The sequence below is a fragment of the Oncorhynchus mykiss genome, chromosome 11 (assembly GCF_013265735.2).
Source record: "Oncorhynchus mykiss isolate Arlee chromosome 11, USDA_OmykA_1.1, whole genome shotgun sequence".
Taxonomy (NCBI): Eukaryota; Metazoa; Chordata; class Actinopteri; order Salmoniformes; family Salmonidae; genus Oncorhynchus; species Oncorhynchus mykiss.
In genome coordinates, this window is record NC_048575.1 from 5,587,186 (window position 1) to 5,605,178 (window position 17,993).

Here is a 17,993-nt window from a genome sequence, read left to right on the forward strand (position 1 = left end):
GTGAACTACAGCTTGGTAATGTGGTGTGAACTACAGCTTGGTATTGTGGTGTGAACTACAGCTTGGTATTGTGGTGTGAACTACAGCTTGGTATTGTGGTGTGAACTACAGCTTGGTAATGTGGTGTGAACTACAGCTTGGTATTGTGGTGTGAACTACAGCTTGGTAATGTGGTGTGAACTACAGCTTGGTATTGTGGTGTGAACTACAGCTTGGTAATGTGGTGTGAACTACAGCTTGGTAATGTGAACTACAGCTTGGTATTGTGGTGTGAACTACAGTTTGGTATTGTGGTGTGAACTACAGCTTGGTAATGTGGTGTGAACTACAGCTTGGTATTGTGGTGTGAACTACAGCTTGGTATTGTGGTGTGAACTACAGCTTGGTAATGTGGTGTGAACTACAGCTTGGTAATGTGGTGTGAACTACAGCTTGGTAATGTGGTGTGAACTACAGCTTGGTAATGTGGTGTGAACTACAGCTTGGTATTGTGGTGTGAACTAGGGGGAAGAGAAGAGAGTGTCGGGGAGGGGAGGAGAAGAGAGGAGAGGGAGGGGAGGGGAGGGGAGGAGAAGAGAGGAGAGGGAGGGGAGGAGAGAGGAGGGAAGGGTTGGGGAAGGGAGGAGTAGAGGAGAGGAGGAGAGGGGAGTGTCAGGGAGGAGAAGAGAGGAGAGTGTCGGGGAGGGGAGGAGAAGAGAGGAGAGGGAGGAGAGGAGGGAAGGGTTGGGGAAGGGAGGAGTAGAGGAGAGGAGGAGTCACCACACATCAGACTTTGGAAAAGGCTGGTATGATGCCACAATATATTGGTAGAAACACTACCGGTCAAACGTTTTACAACACCAACACATTCAAGGGTTTTTCTTTATTTTTACTATTTTCTACATTGAGAAAATGTGTGAAGACTTCCAAACTCTGAAATAATACATATGGAATCATGTAGTAACCAAAAAAGTAACCAAAAAAGTGTTAAGAAAATCAAAGTCAATTTTATTTTTGAGATTCTTCAAATAGCCACCCTTTGCCTTGATGACAACTTTGCACACTCTTGGCATTCTCTCATGAGTTAGTCACCTGGAATGCATTTAAATTAATAGGTGTGCCTGGTTAAAAGTTCATTTGTGCAGTTTCTTTCCTTCTTAATGTGTTTTAGCCAATCAGTTGTGTTATGACAAGGTAGAGGTGGTATACAGAAGATAGGGCTATTTGTTAAAAGACCAAGTCTATATTATGGCAAGAACAGCTCAAATAAGCAAAGAGAAACGACAGTCCATCATTTCTTTAAGACATGAAGGTCAATCAGTAAGGAACATTTCAAGAACTTTTAAAGTTTCTTCGAGTGCAGTTGCAAAAACCATCAAGTGCTATGATGATACTGGCTCTCATGAGGACCGCCACAGGAATGAAAGACCCAGAGTTACCTCTGCTGCAGAGGATAAGTTCATTAGTTACCTGTCTCTCATGAGGACCGCCACAGGAAAGGAAGACCCAGAGTTACCTCTGCTGCAGTGGATAAGTTCATTAGAGTTAACTGGCTCTCATGAGGACCGCTACAGGAATGAAAGACCCGGAGTTAACTCTGCTGCAGAGGATAAGTTCATTAGACTTTCCAGCCTCAGAAATGTTCATGGTCAATTTCCTGCAAAGAAACCACTACTAAAGGACACCAATAAGAAGAAGAGACTTGCTTGGGCCAAGAAACACGAGCAATGGACATTAGACCAGTGGAATTTTGTCCTTTTTGTCTGGAGTCCAAATTGGGGGTGTAGTATATCCTATAGGACACCGTATTTGGTCAGAGAGCGACGCCTTCATGGCACGCCAATGATGCGGGCGGACATAACTTGAACGACTGTATCTCGGTCAAATAAGCACCAATCGGGGTCAAACAACTCTAGCTAGATAGCCAATGAGCTGGGCTTTTCGGGAGTATCCGGGAGTAAACCATGTATATGTCGTAGAATGTAGCTTCTATGCTTGTACGATAGCATGCCTTTTCATTTTGGACAATAATTATAAGGATATTCAGAGTTATGAAGTTATGAAAACTGGTTGTTTTGCAAATGTTGAACTTATAATATGGCTACTAATACTGGAAAAGCTGAATCAAAGTCCAAGTATACAGATTTGAGGATATTCTTGCAGAAAAATATAATGTATAATCACGATTTGCCCAAATGTACCTGGGTGACTTCACACTAAAAGTCTTGTAGTTCACTCATACTTCAAGTTATTCCATCTGAAACGTTGCATATACACTGATGCCATCTTGTGGACACCATTGGAATTACAACCAGAGTGATGCTATAACTGGGACCTTTCAAAGATGGCGGTAGAAAAAGACTGGTTGGTTTTTTCTTTGTATTTTCTTCTACCAAATCTATTGTGTTATATTCTCCTACATTCAATTCACATTTCCACAAACATCAAAGTGTGTCCTTTCAATTGGTACCAAGAATATGCATATCCTTGCTTCAGAGCCTGAGCTACAGGCAGTTAGATTTGGGTATGTCATTTAGGCGGAAATTGAGAAAAGGGGACTATCCCTAAGGCACTTAGGGGTCTAGTAACACCCCCCAACTCCAACCAATGGAGAGGCCTAATTTAGCCCTGTCCTGAGAGACCAGAACGCTGCTGGAACAGAACCATAGGAATTAAGAATCAACCTGATTGCTTAGAAATTCTAGGGACAAGGACCAAATCGGAGGGATAGGTTGGAGCAAGTCCATGTAATGCTTTGTAGATTAGCAATAACACCTGGAAATCAGCCCTCTCCTCTCCTCTCCTCTCCTCTCCTCTCCTCTCCTCTCCTCTCCTCTCCTCTCCTCTCCTCTCCTCGCTGAAACAAATACAGTATGTTGTGTGTGTGTGTGTGTGTGTGAGCGTGCGTGTGTGTGTGAGCGTGCGTGTGTGCGTGAACGTGCGTGTGCGCAACTCACATGTGTTGGGAGGCATTAGGGAACATCTCTGCGTATTGTGGGGCTGAGTCCTCCGGCCCGTGGGGGGCAGCGTGGGTGATGACCATCATCACTGGCCGGTGAGGGTACACCTTCTTGGACATACGGAAGAAGTTGACACTGTCGTTGGTGATCAGGTCTGTGAAATAGTCCTGCAACGGCGAGAACAACAGGAAGTTAAGTATTAGCTTTCCGTCTGGAATCCTTCATGGTCAAACGTCCATAGTCTGTTTTGGGGACAATACAACAACAAAGTAGTAAACAACCAACACAGTTTTAACACAACAGAACAGCAGTGGTTGAACTTTCCTCATCTCTGTTTCATCAACAAAAACAAAAACAAAGGCGGTGCGGGGCGGACAGTCGCGTTTCCAATAATGCGGATTCCATCTTTAATTCTCATTGTGTGGATAAAATGTTTTGTATTGTACAGGTTAGGCTCTGTCCAGAACAGACGATTGGACTACATAGAGCTCTATTCCACATCAGGTAACTGACGCGAGCAGTAGAGTCAGAAAACACACCTTACGGAACAGCGGGGACTGTGAAGAGACAGACACACACAGGTACAGACACACGCATACAGACACAAACGCTAAAACATACACTCTACACACACATACATTGTAATATTGTTGTATGGTGGTATTATACATTTTGAACTGTAGATATGTAGTGGTGTAATAATGTTATATTATGTTTTATCTTTCATTTTATATGGAATGTAAGTGCCTTAATATGTTTGGACTCCATTCATGATCTGACTTACAGTATAAGACAAGGACACTCTAGAACCCTAGGACACTCTAGAACTCTAGGACCCTCTAGAACCCTAGGACACTCTAGAACCCTAGGACACTCTAGAACTCTAGGACCCTCTAGAACCCTAGGGCACTCTAGAACTCTTGGACACTCTAGAAGTCTAAGACTCCAGGACTCTAGAACTCTATGAATCTCTAGAACTCTAGGATACTAAAACTCACAGGCACTAATGATTTGATGGAAATGTAGGTTCTGCAATGCAGTAAGTGGCATCCAGAGCTGCAGAGAGAGGGAGGGAGAGAGAATTAGGGGAGCATACTTAAATTCACACAGGACACACGATAAGACAGGAGAAATACTCCAGATATAACAGACTGACATAGACCACTGCAGCATAAATACTGAAGGCTGAGACAGGAGGGGTCGGGAGACACTGTGGCCCCGTCCAATGATACCCCCGGACAGGGCCAACCAGGCAGGACAACCCCACCCACTTTTTCAAAGCACAGCCCACACACCACTAGAGGGATATCAACCACCAACATACAACCCTGAGACAAGGGTAAGTATAGTCCATGAAGATCTCCTCCACCAAGGCATGAGCCCGAGGGGATGCAAAACCGGACAGGAAGATCACGTCTGTGATCAACCCACTCAAGTGATGCACCCTTCCTAGGGATGGCATGGAAGAGCACCAGTAAACCAGTGACTCAGCCCCCGTAATAGGGTCAGAGACAGAGAATCCCAGTGGAGAGAGGGGAACCGGTCATGCAGAGACAGCAAGGGCGGTTCGTCGTTCCAGTGCCTTGCCGTTCACCTTCGCACTCCTGGGCCGGACAACACAAGAAGAATGCCTTTCTCTCAACCGGTGTGATTACTACCTCTGAGGATACAGAGCTTGAGGTAGTCACCTCATACAAGTACTTGGGAGTTTGGCTAGACGGTACACTGTCCTTCTCTCAGCACATATCAAAGCTGCAGGCTAAAGTTAAATCTAGACTTGGTTTCCTCTATCGTAATCGCTCCTCTTTCACCGCAGCTGCCAAACTAACCCTGATTCAGATGACCATCCTACCCATGCTAGATTACTGAGATGTAATTTATAGATCGGCAGGTGAGGGTGCTCTCGAGCGGCTAAATGTTCTTTACCGTTCGGCCATCAGATTGCCACCAATGCTCCTTATAGGACACCTCCCCCACTCTATACTGCGCTCTATACTCCTCTGTAAACTGGCAATTTTTGTATACACGTGACAAGACCCACTGGTTGATGCTTATTTATATAACCCTCTTAGGCCTCACTCCCCCCTATCTACTGCAGCCCTCATCCTCCACATTCAACACTCGTTCTGCCAGTCACATTCTGTTAAAGGTCGTTGTCGTCTTATGTCTCTCTTTATGTAGTGTTGTCTCTCTTTATGTAGTGTTGTCTCTCTTTATGTAGTGTTGTCTCTCTTTATGTAGTGTTGTCTCTCTTTATGTAGTGTTGTGATGTCTCTCTTTATGTAGTGTTGTCTCTCTTTATGTAGTGTAGTGTTGTCTCTCTTTATGTAGTGTTGTGATGTCTCTCTTTATGTAGTGTTGTCTCTCTTTATGTAGTGTTGTCTCTCTTTATTTAGTGTTGTCTCTCTTTATGTAGTGTTGTGATGTCTCTCTTTATGTAGTGTTGTGATGTCTCTCTTTATGTAGTGTTGTCTCTCTTTATGTAGTGTTGTCTCTCTTTATGTAGTGTTGTCTCTCTTTATGTAGTGTTGTCTCTCTTTATTTAGTGTTGTCTCTTTATGTAGTGTAGTGTTGTCTCTCTTTATGTAGTGTTGTGTTGTCTCTCTTTATGTAGTGTTGTCTCTCTTTATGTAGTGTTGTCTCTCTTTATGTAGTGTTGTCTCTCTTTATGTAGTGTAGTGTTGTCTCTCTTTATGTAGTGTTGTCTCTCTTTATGTAGTGTTGTCTCTCTTTATGTAGTGTTGTCTCTCTTTATGTAGTGGTGTGTTGTCTCTCTATGTAGTGTTGTCTCTCTTTATGTAGTGTTGTCTCTCTTTATGTAGTGTTGTCTCTCTTTATGTAGTGTTGTCTCTCTTTATGTAGTGTTGTCTCTTTTTATGTAGTGTTGTCTCTCTTTATGTAGTGTTGTCTCTCTTTATGTAGTGTTGTGATGTCTCTCTTTATGTAGTGTTGTCTCTCTTTATGTAGTGTTGTCTCTCTTTATGTAGTGTTGTCTCTCTTTATGTAGTGTTGTCTCTTTTTATGTAGTGTTGTCTCTCTTTATGTAGTGTTGTCTCTCTTTATGTAGTGTTGTGATGTCTCTCTTTATGTAGTGTTGTCTCTCTTTATGTAGTGTTGTCTCTCTTTATGTAGTGTTGTCTCTCTTTATGTAGTGTTGTGTTGTCTCTCTATGTAGTGTTGTCTCTCTTTATGTAGTGTTGTCTCTCTTTATGTAGTGTTGTCTCTCTTTATGTAGTGTTGTGATGTCTCTCTTTATGTAGTGTTGTCTCTCTTTATGTAGTGTTGTGTTGTCTCTCTTTATGTAGTGTTTTCTCTCTTTATGTAGTGTTGTCTCTCTTTATGTAGTGTTGTCTCTCTTTATGTAGTGTAGTGTTGTCTCTATGTAGTGTAGTGTTGTCTCTCTTTATGTAGTGTAGTGTTGTCTCTCTTTATGTAGTGTAGTGTTGTCTCTATGTAGTGTTGTCTCTCTTGTCGTGATGTGTGTTTTGTCTTTATTTTTATTAAATAAATCTTTATTTTTAATCCGAGTCCCGTCTCCATCCCTCCAGGAGGCCTTTTGCCTTTTGGTAGGCCATCATTGTAAATAAGAATTTGTTCTTTAACTGACTAGCTTAGTTAAATAAAGGTTATATATATATTTTTTTAAATAGAATGATGTCAATGCGACAACTGTTGATAGACGTAACTGGTAAATTCGCTCTGGGTATCTCCTCCGATTTCAGAGCACTCTTGTCTGTGTGCCAGAGAGCGCAGAATAACTGACACATTTACCAACCATCAACACCCGTTGAATATGGCCGGTGTCAGTAAACGTTGGCAAAAAAAAGCAGAATTAAATTATTGCCAGCAGCACAGTTACAGTCACCAACGCTCTGGATAACATGAAAACAGCCTAACCAGCTCTGCTAGGGTGAGTAAAATGGTCAGAGTGAAGTGTTCTCTCATTTGTGTTTGGAAGTTGCTAGCAAGCTAGCCAACGTTATGGGTGTAGATAGCAAGCTAGCCAACGTTAGCCAGTTAGCTTGGGGGCTTGACTGCTGTTGTTAGGTCAGCTAGCTAACGGTATGTGTCTGATCTGTGTAGCAATATGATTCATATCTCAGAGCCATTTGCTTTGCTAGTTATAACCTAAAGCATTGAACCTGGTCGGTTAGAGAGCTGAGAGAGAGAGAGCTGAGAGAGAGAGCTGAGAGAGAGAGAGAAAGAGAGCTGAGAGAGAGAGAGCTGAGAGAGAGAGAGAGAGAGAGCTGAGAGAGAGAGAGCTGAGAGAGAGAGCTGAGAGAGAGAGAGAGAGAGAGAGAGAGAGAGAGAGCTGAGAGAGAGAGCTGAGAGAGAGAGCTGAGAGAGAGAGCTGAGAGAGAGAGAGAGAGAGAGAGCTGAGAGAGAGAGAGAGCTGAGAGAGAGATAGAGCTGAGAGAGAGAGCTGAGAGAGAGAGCTGAGAGAGAGAGAGCTGAGAGAGAGAGAGCTGAGAGAGAGAGCTGAGAGAGAGAAGAGAGAGCTGAGAGAGAGCTGAGAGAGAGAGAAGAGAGAGCTGAGAGAGAGAGAAGAGAGAGCTGAGAGAGAGAGAAGAGAGAACAGAGAGAGAGAAGAGAGAGCTGAGAGAGATAGAAGAGAGAGCTGAAAGAGAGAGCTGAGAGAGAGAGAAGAGAGAGCTGTGAGAGAGAGAAGAGAGAGCTGAGAGAGAGAGAAGAGAGAGCTGGGAGGGAGAGAAGAGAGAGAAGAGAGAGCTGAGAGAGAGAGAAGAGAGAGTTGAGAGAGAGAGAAGAGAGAGCTGAGAGAGAGAGAAGAGAGAGCTGAGAGAGAGAAGAGAGAGGCGCTGCCTGTGGCCCAGTGAGACTGTCCGTACGCTGCCTGTGGGCCCAGTGAGGCTGCCCGTACGCTGCCTGTGGCCCAGTGAGGCTGCCCGTACGCTGCCTGTGGGCCTAGTGAGGCTGCCCGTACGCTGCCTGTGGCCCAGTACGCTGCCTGTGGCCCAGTACGCTGCCTGTGGCCCAGTACGCTGCCTGTGGCCCAGTGAGGCTGCCCGTACGCTGCCTGTGGGCCTAGTGAGGCTGCCCGTACGCTGCCTGTGGGCCTAGTGAGGCTGTCCGTACGCTGCCTGTGGGCCAGTACGCTGCCTGTGGCCCAGTACGCTGCCTGTGGGCCCAGTGAGGCTGCCCGTACGCTGCCTGTGGCCCAGTGAGGCTGCCCGTGAACGGCTGGCTAGCTAGTGGCAATAATACCATATATACTGTTAAACAAAACACATTGTTTCAGCTGGCTCTCCAACCCTGTTCCTGTTTACCTAACTAGCTAGCTAGCTACGCATAGAATATACAGTGCCTTGCGAAAGTATTCGGCCCCCTTGAACTTTGCGACCTTTTGCCACATTTCAGGCTTCAAACATAAAGATATAAAACTGTATTTTTTTGTGAAGAATCAACAACAAGTGGGACACAATCATGAAGTGGAACGACATTTATTGGATATTTCAAACTTTTTTAACAAATCAAAAACTGAAAAATTGGGCGTGCAAAATTATTCAGCCCCCTTAAGTTAATACTTTGTAGCGCCACCTTTTGCTGCGATTACAGCTGTAAGTCGCTTGGGGTATGTCTCTATCAGTTTTGCACATTGAGAGACTGAATTTTTTTCCCATTCCTCCTTGCAAAACAGCTCGAGCTCAGTGAGGTTGGATGGAGAGCATTTGTGAACAGCAGTTTTCAGTTCTTTCCACAGATTCTCGATTGGATTCAGGTCTGGACTTTGACTTGGCCATTCTAACACCTGGATATGTTTATTTTTGAACCATTCCATTGTAGATTTTGCTTTATGTTTTGGATCATTGTCTTGTTGGAAGACAAATCTCCGTCCCAGTCTCAGGTCTTTTGCAGACTCCATCAGGTTTTCTTCCAGAATGGTCCTGTATTTGGCTCCATCCATCTTCCCATCAATTTTAACCATCTTCCCTGTCCCTGCTGAAGAAAAGCAGGCCCAAACCATGATGCTGCCACCACCTTGTTTGACAGTGGGGATGGTGTGTTCAGATGTGTTGCTTTTACGCCAAACATAACGTTTTGCATTGTTGCCATAAAGTTCAATTTTGGTTTCATCTGACCAGAGCACCTTCTTCCACATGTTTGGTGTGTCTCCCAGGTGGCTTGTGGCAAACTTGAAACGACACTTTTTATGGATATCTTTAAGAAATGGCTTTCTTCTTGCCACTCTTCCATAAAGGCCAGATTTGTGCAATATACGACTGATTGTTGTCCTATGGACAGAGTCTCCTACCTCAGCTGTAGATCTCTGCAGTTCATCCAGAGTGATCATGGGCCTCTTGGCTGCATCTCTGATCAGTCTTCTCCTTGTATGAGCTGAAAGTTTAGAGGGACGGCCAGGTCTTGGTAGATTTGCAGTGGTCTGATACGCCTTCCATTTCAATATTATCGCTTGCACAGTGCTCCTTGGGATGTTTAAAGCTTGGGAAATCTTTTTGTATCCAAATCCGGCTTTAAACTTCTTCACAACAGTATCTCGGACCTGCCTGGTGTGTTCCTTGTTCTTCATGATGCTCTCTGCGCTTTTAACGGACCTCTGAGACTATCACAGTGCAGGTGCATTTATACGGAGACTTGATTACACACAGGTGGATTGTATTTATCATCATTAGTCATTTAGGTCAACATTGGATCATTCAGAGATCCTCACTGAACTTCTGGAGAGAGTTTGCTGCACTGAAAGTAAAGGGGCTGAATAATTTTGCACGCCCAATTATTCAGTTTTTGATTTGTTAAAAAAGTTTGAAATATCCAATAAATGTCATTCCACTTCATGATTGTGTCCCACTTGTTGTTGATTCTTCACAAAAAAAATACAGTTTTATATCTTTATGTTTGAAGCCTGAAATGTGGCAAAAGGTCGCAAAGTTCAAGGGGGCCGAATACTTTTGCAAGGCACTGTATATATATATATATATATATATATATATATATATATATATATATATATATATATATATATATATATATATATATTCCCTCCAAAATATGGGGGATTTGAAATGATGCAAACAATTATATTAATGGAAGCAACAATCTTTCTCCAATATTAAGCTGATCCTCCCCTAGAATTAAAAAAATAAATAGGGCTGAAGGCTATAACTGGTTCTCACAAACGAGCTAGGAAAATACCTCACAAAGGCACAAACAGAATGAACTGAACTAAATAAGGAGCTGATGAGACCAGGTGAGTAACTCACACAGGTGAAGGTCAAGGGGGCCGAATACTTTCGCAAGGCACTGTACATATGAAGCTATATGTCGTCGCTACTGTAGACTGCACATCATCCTGTTTTCACAGCTGTCGTAAAATGCTATTGTTGCCACGGCAACATTGATTTTGTTGTCAAATTGTATTTGCTTCCATTTTGTTTCAACATTATTATTTATATGTCCTTATTGTTAGTATTATAATGTGTCCTAAGTACATCTGTCTCCCTGTTGCTTGGGGATCCTTTGAATGGTAAAGCGTTGTGATACTCTCAACTCATCCTGTGTTATAATATATGTTATAATAAATATGTCTGTGTGTGTGTGTGTCTGGGTGTGTGAGCATGTGTGTGTGTCCACTGCCCACCTCAGTGATTTTAATGTATAAGGTCCACTTGGTTCGGAAACCACAATGTGCTCGTCCAACCGTCCATCCATCACCCAGTCTCTTACACACCTCAACCTCAACATGTAGGAACATTTCCCTCCTCCGTCTAAGTCAACAAGACAAGTCATTTATCGTCTGACTACCATGCCAGGCATTTTATACCCGTCCTTCGGACAGACACTAAAACAGGGATGCATCCCAAATGGCACCCCATTCCCTACGTAGTGCACTACTTTAGCCTGAGATACATCCCAAATGGCACCCTATTCCCTACGTAGTGCACTACTTTAGCCTGAGATACATCTCAAATGGCATCCTTTTCCCTACATAGTGCACTATCCTACAGGCCCTGGTCATTAAGCAGTGCACTATATAAGGCATATGTGAGAGTGTGAGTGTGAGATATATATATATATATAGAAAGAGATATAAATATAGAGATATATATAGAGAGACGCAGGGTGGTAATTCCTAAAGGCAACTTCTCCTCTCTTGGAGGCTGTTTTATGATCTCTAAACTGTGTGTGTGTGTATATATATATATATATATATATATATATATATATATATATATATATATATATATATATATATATATATATAGAGAGAGAGAGATATGGAGAGATATATATATATATAGAGAGAGATATATAGAGATATATATAGAGAGAGAGAGATATATAGAGAGATATATATAGAGAGAGATATATATAGAGAGAGATATATATAGAGAGAGATATATAGATATATATATATATATATATATAGAGAGAGAGATATATATAGAGAGAGATATATATATATATATAGAGAGATATATATATATATATATATATATATAGAGAGATATATAGAGAAATATATATATATATAGAGATATATATATAGATATATATAGATATATATATATATATATAGAGAGAGAGATATAGAGATATATAGAGAGATATATATATATAGAGAGAGATATATAGAGAGAGATATTTGGCCTGAGGCCAAACCACGACCAACAACATTGGACACTCTATGGAACAAAAAGCCTTCACTATATTATCCTGGAATATCCAAGGCCTGAGGTCATCTGCCTTTGGCCTAAAGAGCAGAAACCCGGACTTCACCAAAGAAATCGGTAATACAGACATTGTCATCCTGCAAGAAACCTGGTATAGAGGAGATGGACCCACTGGTTGCCCTCTAGGTTACAGAGAGCTGGTAGTCCCATCCACCAAACTACCAGGTGTGAAACAGGGAAGGGACTCAGGGGGTATGCTAATTTTGGTATAGAGCAGACCTAACTCACTCCATTAAATTAATCAAAACAGGAACATTTTACATTTGGCTAGAAATTCAAAAGGAAATTATCCTAACAGAGAAAAATGTCCTCCTGTGTGCTACCTATATCCCCCCACTAGAATCCCCATATTTTAATGAAGACAGCTTCTCCATCCTGGAGGGGGAAATTAATCATTTCCAGGCCCAGGGACATGTACTAGCCTGTGGCGACCTAAATGCCAGAACCGGACAAGAACCTGACACCCTCAGCACACAGGGGGACAAACACCTGCCTGGAGGTGACAGCATTCCCTCCCACATATGCCCCCCTAGGCACAACTATGACAACATAACCAACAAAAACGGGTCACAACTCCTGCAGCTCTGTCGCACGCTGGGTATGTACATAGTCAACGGTAGGCTTCGAGGGGACTCCTATGGTAGGTACACCTATAGCTCATCTCTTGGCAGTAGTACTGTAGACTACTTTATCACTGACCTCAACCCAGAGTCTCTCAGAGCGTTCACAGTCAGCCCACTGACACCCCTATCAGACCACAGCAAAATCACAGTCTACTTAAACAGAGCAATAATCATTCATGAGGCATCAAAGCCAAAGGAACTGAGCAACATTAAGAAATGCTATAGATGGAAGGAATGCAGTTTGGAAACCTACCAAAAAACAATTAGGCAACAACAAATTCAATCCCTTTTAGACAATTTCCTGGGTAAAACGTTCCGCTGTAATAGTGAAGGTGTAAACTTGGCAGTAGAAAATCTTAACAGTATATTTGACCTCTCAGCTTCCCTATCAAATCTAAAAATCTCAAATAGAAAACCGAAAAAAATTAACAATAATGACAAATGGTTTGATGAAGAATGCAAAAATCTAAGAAAGAAATTGAGAAACCTGTCCAACCAAAAACATAGAGACCCGGAAAACCTGAGTCTACGCCTTCACTATGGTGAATCACTAAAACAATACAGAAATACACTACGGAAAAAGAAGGAACAGCATGTCAGAAATCAGCTCAATGCAATTGAAGAATCCATAGACTCTAACCACTTCTGGGAAAATTGGAAAACACTAAACAAACAACAACAAGAAGAATTATCTATCCAAAATGGAGATGTATGGGTAAACCACTTCTCCAATCTTTTTGGCTCTATAACAAAGAATAAAGAGCAAAAACATATACATGATCAAATACAGATCTTAGAATCAACTATTAAAGACTACCAGAACCCACTGGATTCTCCAATTACATTGAATGAGTTACAGGACAAAATAAAAACCCTCCAACCCAAAAAGGCCTGTGGTGTTGATGGTATCCTCAATGAAATGATCAAATATACAGACAACAAATTCCAATTGGCTATACTAAAACTCTTTAACATCATCCTTAGCTCTGGCATCTTCCCCAATATTTGGAACCAAGGACTGATCACCCCAATCCACAAAAGTGGAGACAAATTTGACCCCAACAACTACCGTGGAATATGTGTCAACAGTAACCTTGGGAAAATCCTCTGCATTATTATTAACAGCAGACTCGTACATTTCCTCAATGAAAACAATGTACTGAGCAAATGTCAAATTGGCTTTTTACCAAATTACCGTACAACAGACCATGTATTCACCCTGCACACCCTAATTGACAACCAAACAAACCAAAACAAAGGCAAAGTCTTCTCATGCTTTGTTGATTTCAAAAAAGCCTTCGACTCAATCTGGCATGAGGGTCTGCTATACAAACTGATGGAAAGTGGTGTTGGGGGTAAAACATACGACATTATAAAATCCATGTACACAAACAACAAGTGTGCGGTTAAAATTGGCAAAAAACACACACATTTCTTCACACAGGGTCGTGGGGTTAGACAGGGATGCAGCTTAAGCCCCACCCTCTTCAACATATATATCAACGAATTGGCGCGGGCACTAGAAAAGTCTGCAGCACCCGGCCTCCCCCTGCTAGAATCCGAAGTCAAATGTCTGCTGTTTGCCGATGATCTGGTGCTTCTGTCACCAACCAAGGAGGGCCTACAGCAGCACCTAGATCTTATGCACAGATTCTGTCAGACCTGGGCCCTGACAGTAAATCTCAGTAAGACCAAAATAATGGTGTTCCAAAAAAGGTCCAGTCACCAGGACCACAAATACAAATTCCATCTAGACACTGTTGCCCTAGAGCACACAAAAAACTATACATACCTTGGCCTAAACATCAGCGCCACAGGTAACTTCCACAAAGCTGTGAACGATCTGAGAGACAAGGCAAGAAGGGCATTCTATGCCATCAAAAGAAACATAAATTTCAACCTACCAATTTGGATTTGGCTAAAAATACTTGAATCAGTCATAGAGCCCATTGCCCTTTATGGTTGTGAGGTCTGGGGTCCGCTCACCAACCAAGACTTCACAAAATGGGACAAACACCAAATTGAGACTCTGCACGCAGAATTCTGCAAAAATATCCTCCGTGTACAACGTAGAACACCAAATAATGCATGCAGAGCAGAATTAGGCTGATACCCACTAATTATCAAAATCCAGAAAAGAGCCGTCAAATTCTACAACCACCTAAAAGGAAGTGATTCACAAACCTTCCATAACAAAGCCATCACCTACAGAGAGATGAACCTGGAGAAGAGTCCCCTAAGCAAGCTGGTTTTGGGGCTCTGTTCACAAACACAAACACACCCTACAGAGCCCCAGGACAACAGCACAATTAGACCCAACCAAATCATGAGAAAACAAAAAGATAATTACTTGACACATTGGAAAGAATTAACAAAAAAACAGAGCAAACTAGAATGCTATTTGGCCCTAAACAGAGAGTACACAGCGGCAGAATACCTGACCACTGTGACTGACCCAAAATTAAGGAAAGCTTTGACTATGTACAGACTCAGTGAGCATAGCCTTGCTATTGAGAAAGGCCGCCGTAGGCAGACATGGCTCTCAAGAGAAGACAGGCTATGTGCTCACTGCCCACAAAATGAGGTGGAAACTGAGCTGCACTTCCTAACCTCCTGCCCAATGTATGACCATATTAGAGATACATATTTCCCTCAGATTACACAGATCCACAAAGAATTCGAAAACAAATCCAAATTTGAAAAACTCCCATATCTACTGGGTGAAATTCCACAGTGTGCCATCACAGCAGCAAGATTTGTGACCTGTTGCCACGAGAAAAGGGCAACCAGTGAAGAACACACACCATTGTAAATACAACCCATATTTATGCGTATTTATTTTATCTTGTGTCCTTTAACCATTTGTATATTGTTAAAACACTGTATATATATATATATATATATAATATGACATTTGTAACGTCTTTATTGTTTTGAAACCTCTGTATGTGTAATGTCTACTGTTAATTTTTGTTGTTTTTCACTTTATATATTCACTTTGTATGTTGTCTACCTCACTTGCTTTGGCAATGTTAACACATGTTTCCCATGCCAATAAAGCCCTTGAATTGAATTGAATTGAATTGAATTGATATATATATAGAGAGAGATATATAGAGAGAGATATTATTATATAGAGAGATATATAGAGAGATATATATATATATAGAGAGATATATATATATAGAGAGAGAGATATAGAGAGAGATATATATATAGAGAGAGAGATATATAGAGAGAGATATATATATATATAGAGAGAGAGAGATATAGAGAGAGATATATATATAGAGAGAGAGATATATAGAGAGAGATATATATATATATAGCGAGAGATATAGAGATATATAGAGAGAGATATATATAGAGAGAGATATATAGAGAGAGATATATATATATAGAGAGAGATATATAGAGAGAGATATATAGAGAGAGATATATATATATAGAGAGAGATATATATATATATAGAGAGAGATATATATAGAGAGAGATATATATATATAGAGAGAGATATATATATATATAGAGAGAGATATATATAGAGAGAGATATATATATATAGAGAGAGATATATATATATATAGAGAGAGATATATAGAGAGAGATATATATATATAGAGAGAGATATATAGAGAGAGATATATATATATAGAGAGAGATATATATATATATAGAGAGAGATATATATAGAGAGAGATATATATATATAGAGAGAGATATATATATATATAGAGAGAGATATATAGAGAGAGATATATATATATAGAGAGAGATATATATATATATAGAGAGAGATATATAGAGAGAGATATATATATATAGAGAGAGATATATATATATATATCGAGAGATATATATATATATATATAGAGAAAGAGATATATAGAGAGAGATATTATTATATAGAGAGATATATAGAGAGATATATATATAGAGAGAGATATATATATATATAGAGAAAGAGATATATAGAGAGAGATATTATTATATAGAGAGATATATAGAGAGATATATATATAGAGAGAGATATATATATATATAGAGAGAGATATAACTTATCCTCTCTTGGAGGCTGTTTTATGATCTCTAAACGTTGTCATGACAATTAAATAAAAACCCTCAGGTCTCACAGAACATTCTGCAAAGGAGACGTCACTTCAAATCATCAAATCAACGCTCTACCATTCATTTACCCAGAATTTCTAGCCTGTCTAGTACATGCCAGGGACATAAATCAATATGAACCCCTGCAATTAGTCGGCAGGAGACGTTACATTTAAATTACATTCAGTCGTAAAGGAAAAACACATAGGTAATGGGGATTTAATGGAGCAGTTGTGCAGACAGGGATTGGAAACACACACACACACACACAGACAGACAGACAGACAGACAGACAGACAGACAGACAGACAGACAGACACAGACACACAGACACACACGCACACCCGGCGGGTATAGACCAGACACACACACACTCCCGGCGGGTATAGACCAGACACACACTCCTGGTGGGTATAGACCAGACACACAGACCCGGCGGGTATAGACCAGACACACACTCCTGGTGGGTATAGACCAGACACACACTCCCGGCGGGTGTAGACCACACACACACTCCTGGTGAGTATAGACCAGACACACAGACCCGGCGGGTATAGACCAGACACACACACACTCCCGGCGGGTATAGACCAGACACACACTCCCGGTGGGTATAGACCAGACACACACACCCGGTGGGTATAGACCAGACACACACACCCGGCGGGTATAGACCAGACACACAGACCCAGTGGGTATAGACCAGACACACACACCCGGCGGGTATAGACCAGACACACAGACCCGACGGGTATAGACCAGACACACACTCCTGGTGGGTATAGACCAGACACACACTCCCGGCGGGTGTAGACCACACACACACTCCTGGTGAGTATAGACCAGACACACAGACCCGGCGGGTATAGACCAGACACACACACACTCCCGGCGGGTATAGACCAGACACACACTCCTGGTGGGTATAGACCAGACACACAGACCCGGCGGGTATAGACCAGACACACACTCCCGGTGGGTATAGACCAGACACACACACCTGGCGGGTATAGACCAGACACACAGACGGGTGGGTATAGACCAGACACACACACCCGGCGGGTATAGACCAGACACACAGACCCAGTGGGTATAGACCAGACACACACACCCGGCGTGTATAGACCAGACACACAGACCCGACGGGTATAGACCAGACACACAGACCCGACGGGTATAGGCCAGACGTACCTTGGAATACTCCACACCGTGTTTCTCCTTGTGCCCGTTCCGACAGACGGTGTAATTATAAAAGCGAGAGTTTTTGATGAGCCCCACCCATTCACGCCACCCGGGAGGGACGTAGCTACCGTTGTACTCGTTCAGATACTTCCCAAAGAACGCTGCGGAGAGGACGAGCGGAGACAGAGAGAATTACGAGTTAGAAAAAACCTTATTGTCCACGCAATGTGGAAATTTGCCCTTTGGCTTTTCACACAAACTGTTAAAAGTACGGAATGGCAGGAGGATCATGTCAGGAAAATGTCTTGTCTTTAAAAACATGGTTGTATTTTCTCTAAAGCTGATGATTCAAAAAACCTAGCAATGTTTCTCATTACCATAGAGTAGGGTCATGAAAGTGATTTGGCTTGGTAAATGGGCCTTCACCTTTCTCT

General features: G+C 41.8%; 1 protein-coding gene across 1 annotated transcript in view; it reads right to left on the minus strand.

Moving 5' to 3' along the window:
• LOC110536534 (extracellular sulfatase Sulf-1) overlaps positions 1-17,993 on the minus strand; it is an 80,547-nt gene that overhangs the window by 40,778 nt on the left and 21,776 nt on the right. Inside the window, exons 4-5 of the mRNA XM_036934702.1 lie at positions 17,569-17,720; positions 2,937-3,106 (exon numbers count right to left, since the gene is read on the minus strand). Coding sequence (XP_036790597.1) covers positions 2,937-3,106; positions 17,569-17,720 — 322 coding nt within the window. The remainder of the gene's footprint in view (positions 1-2,936; positions 3,107-17,568; positions 17,721-17,993) is intronic.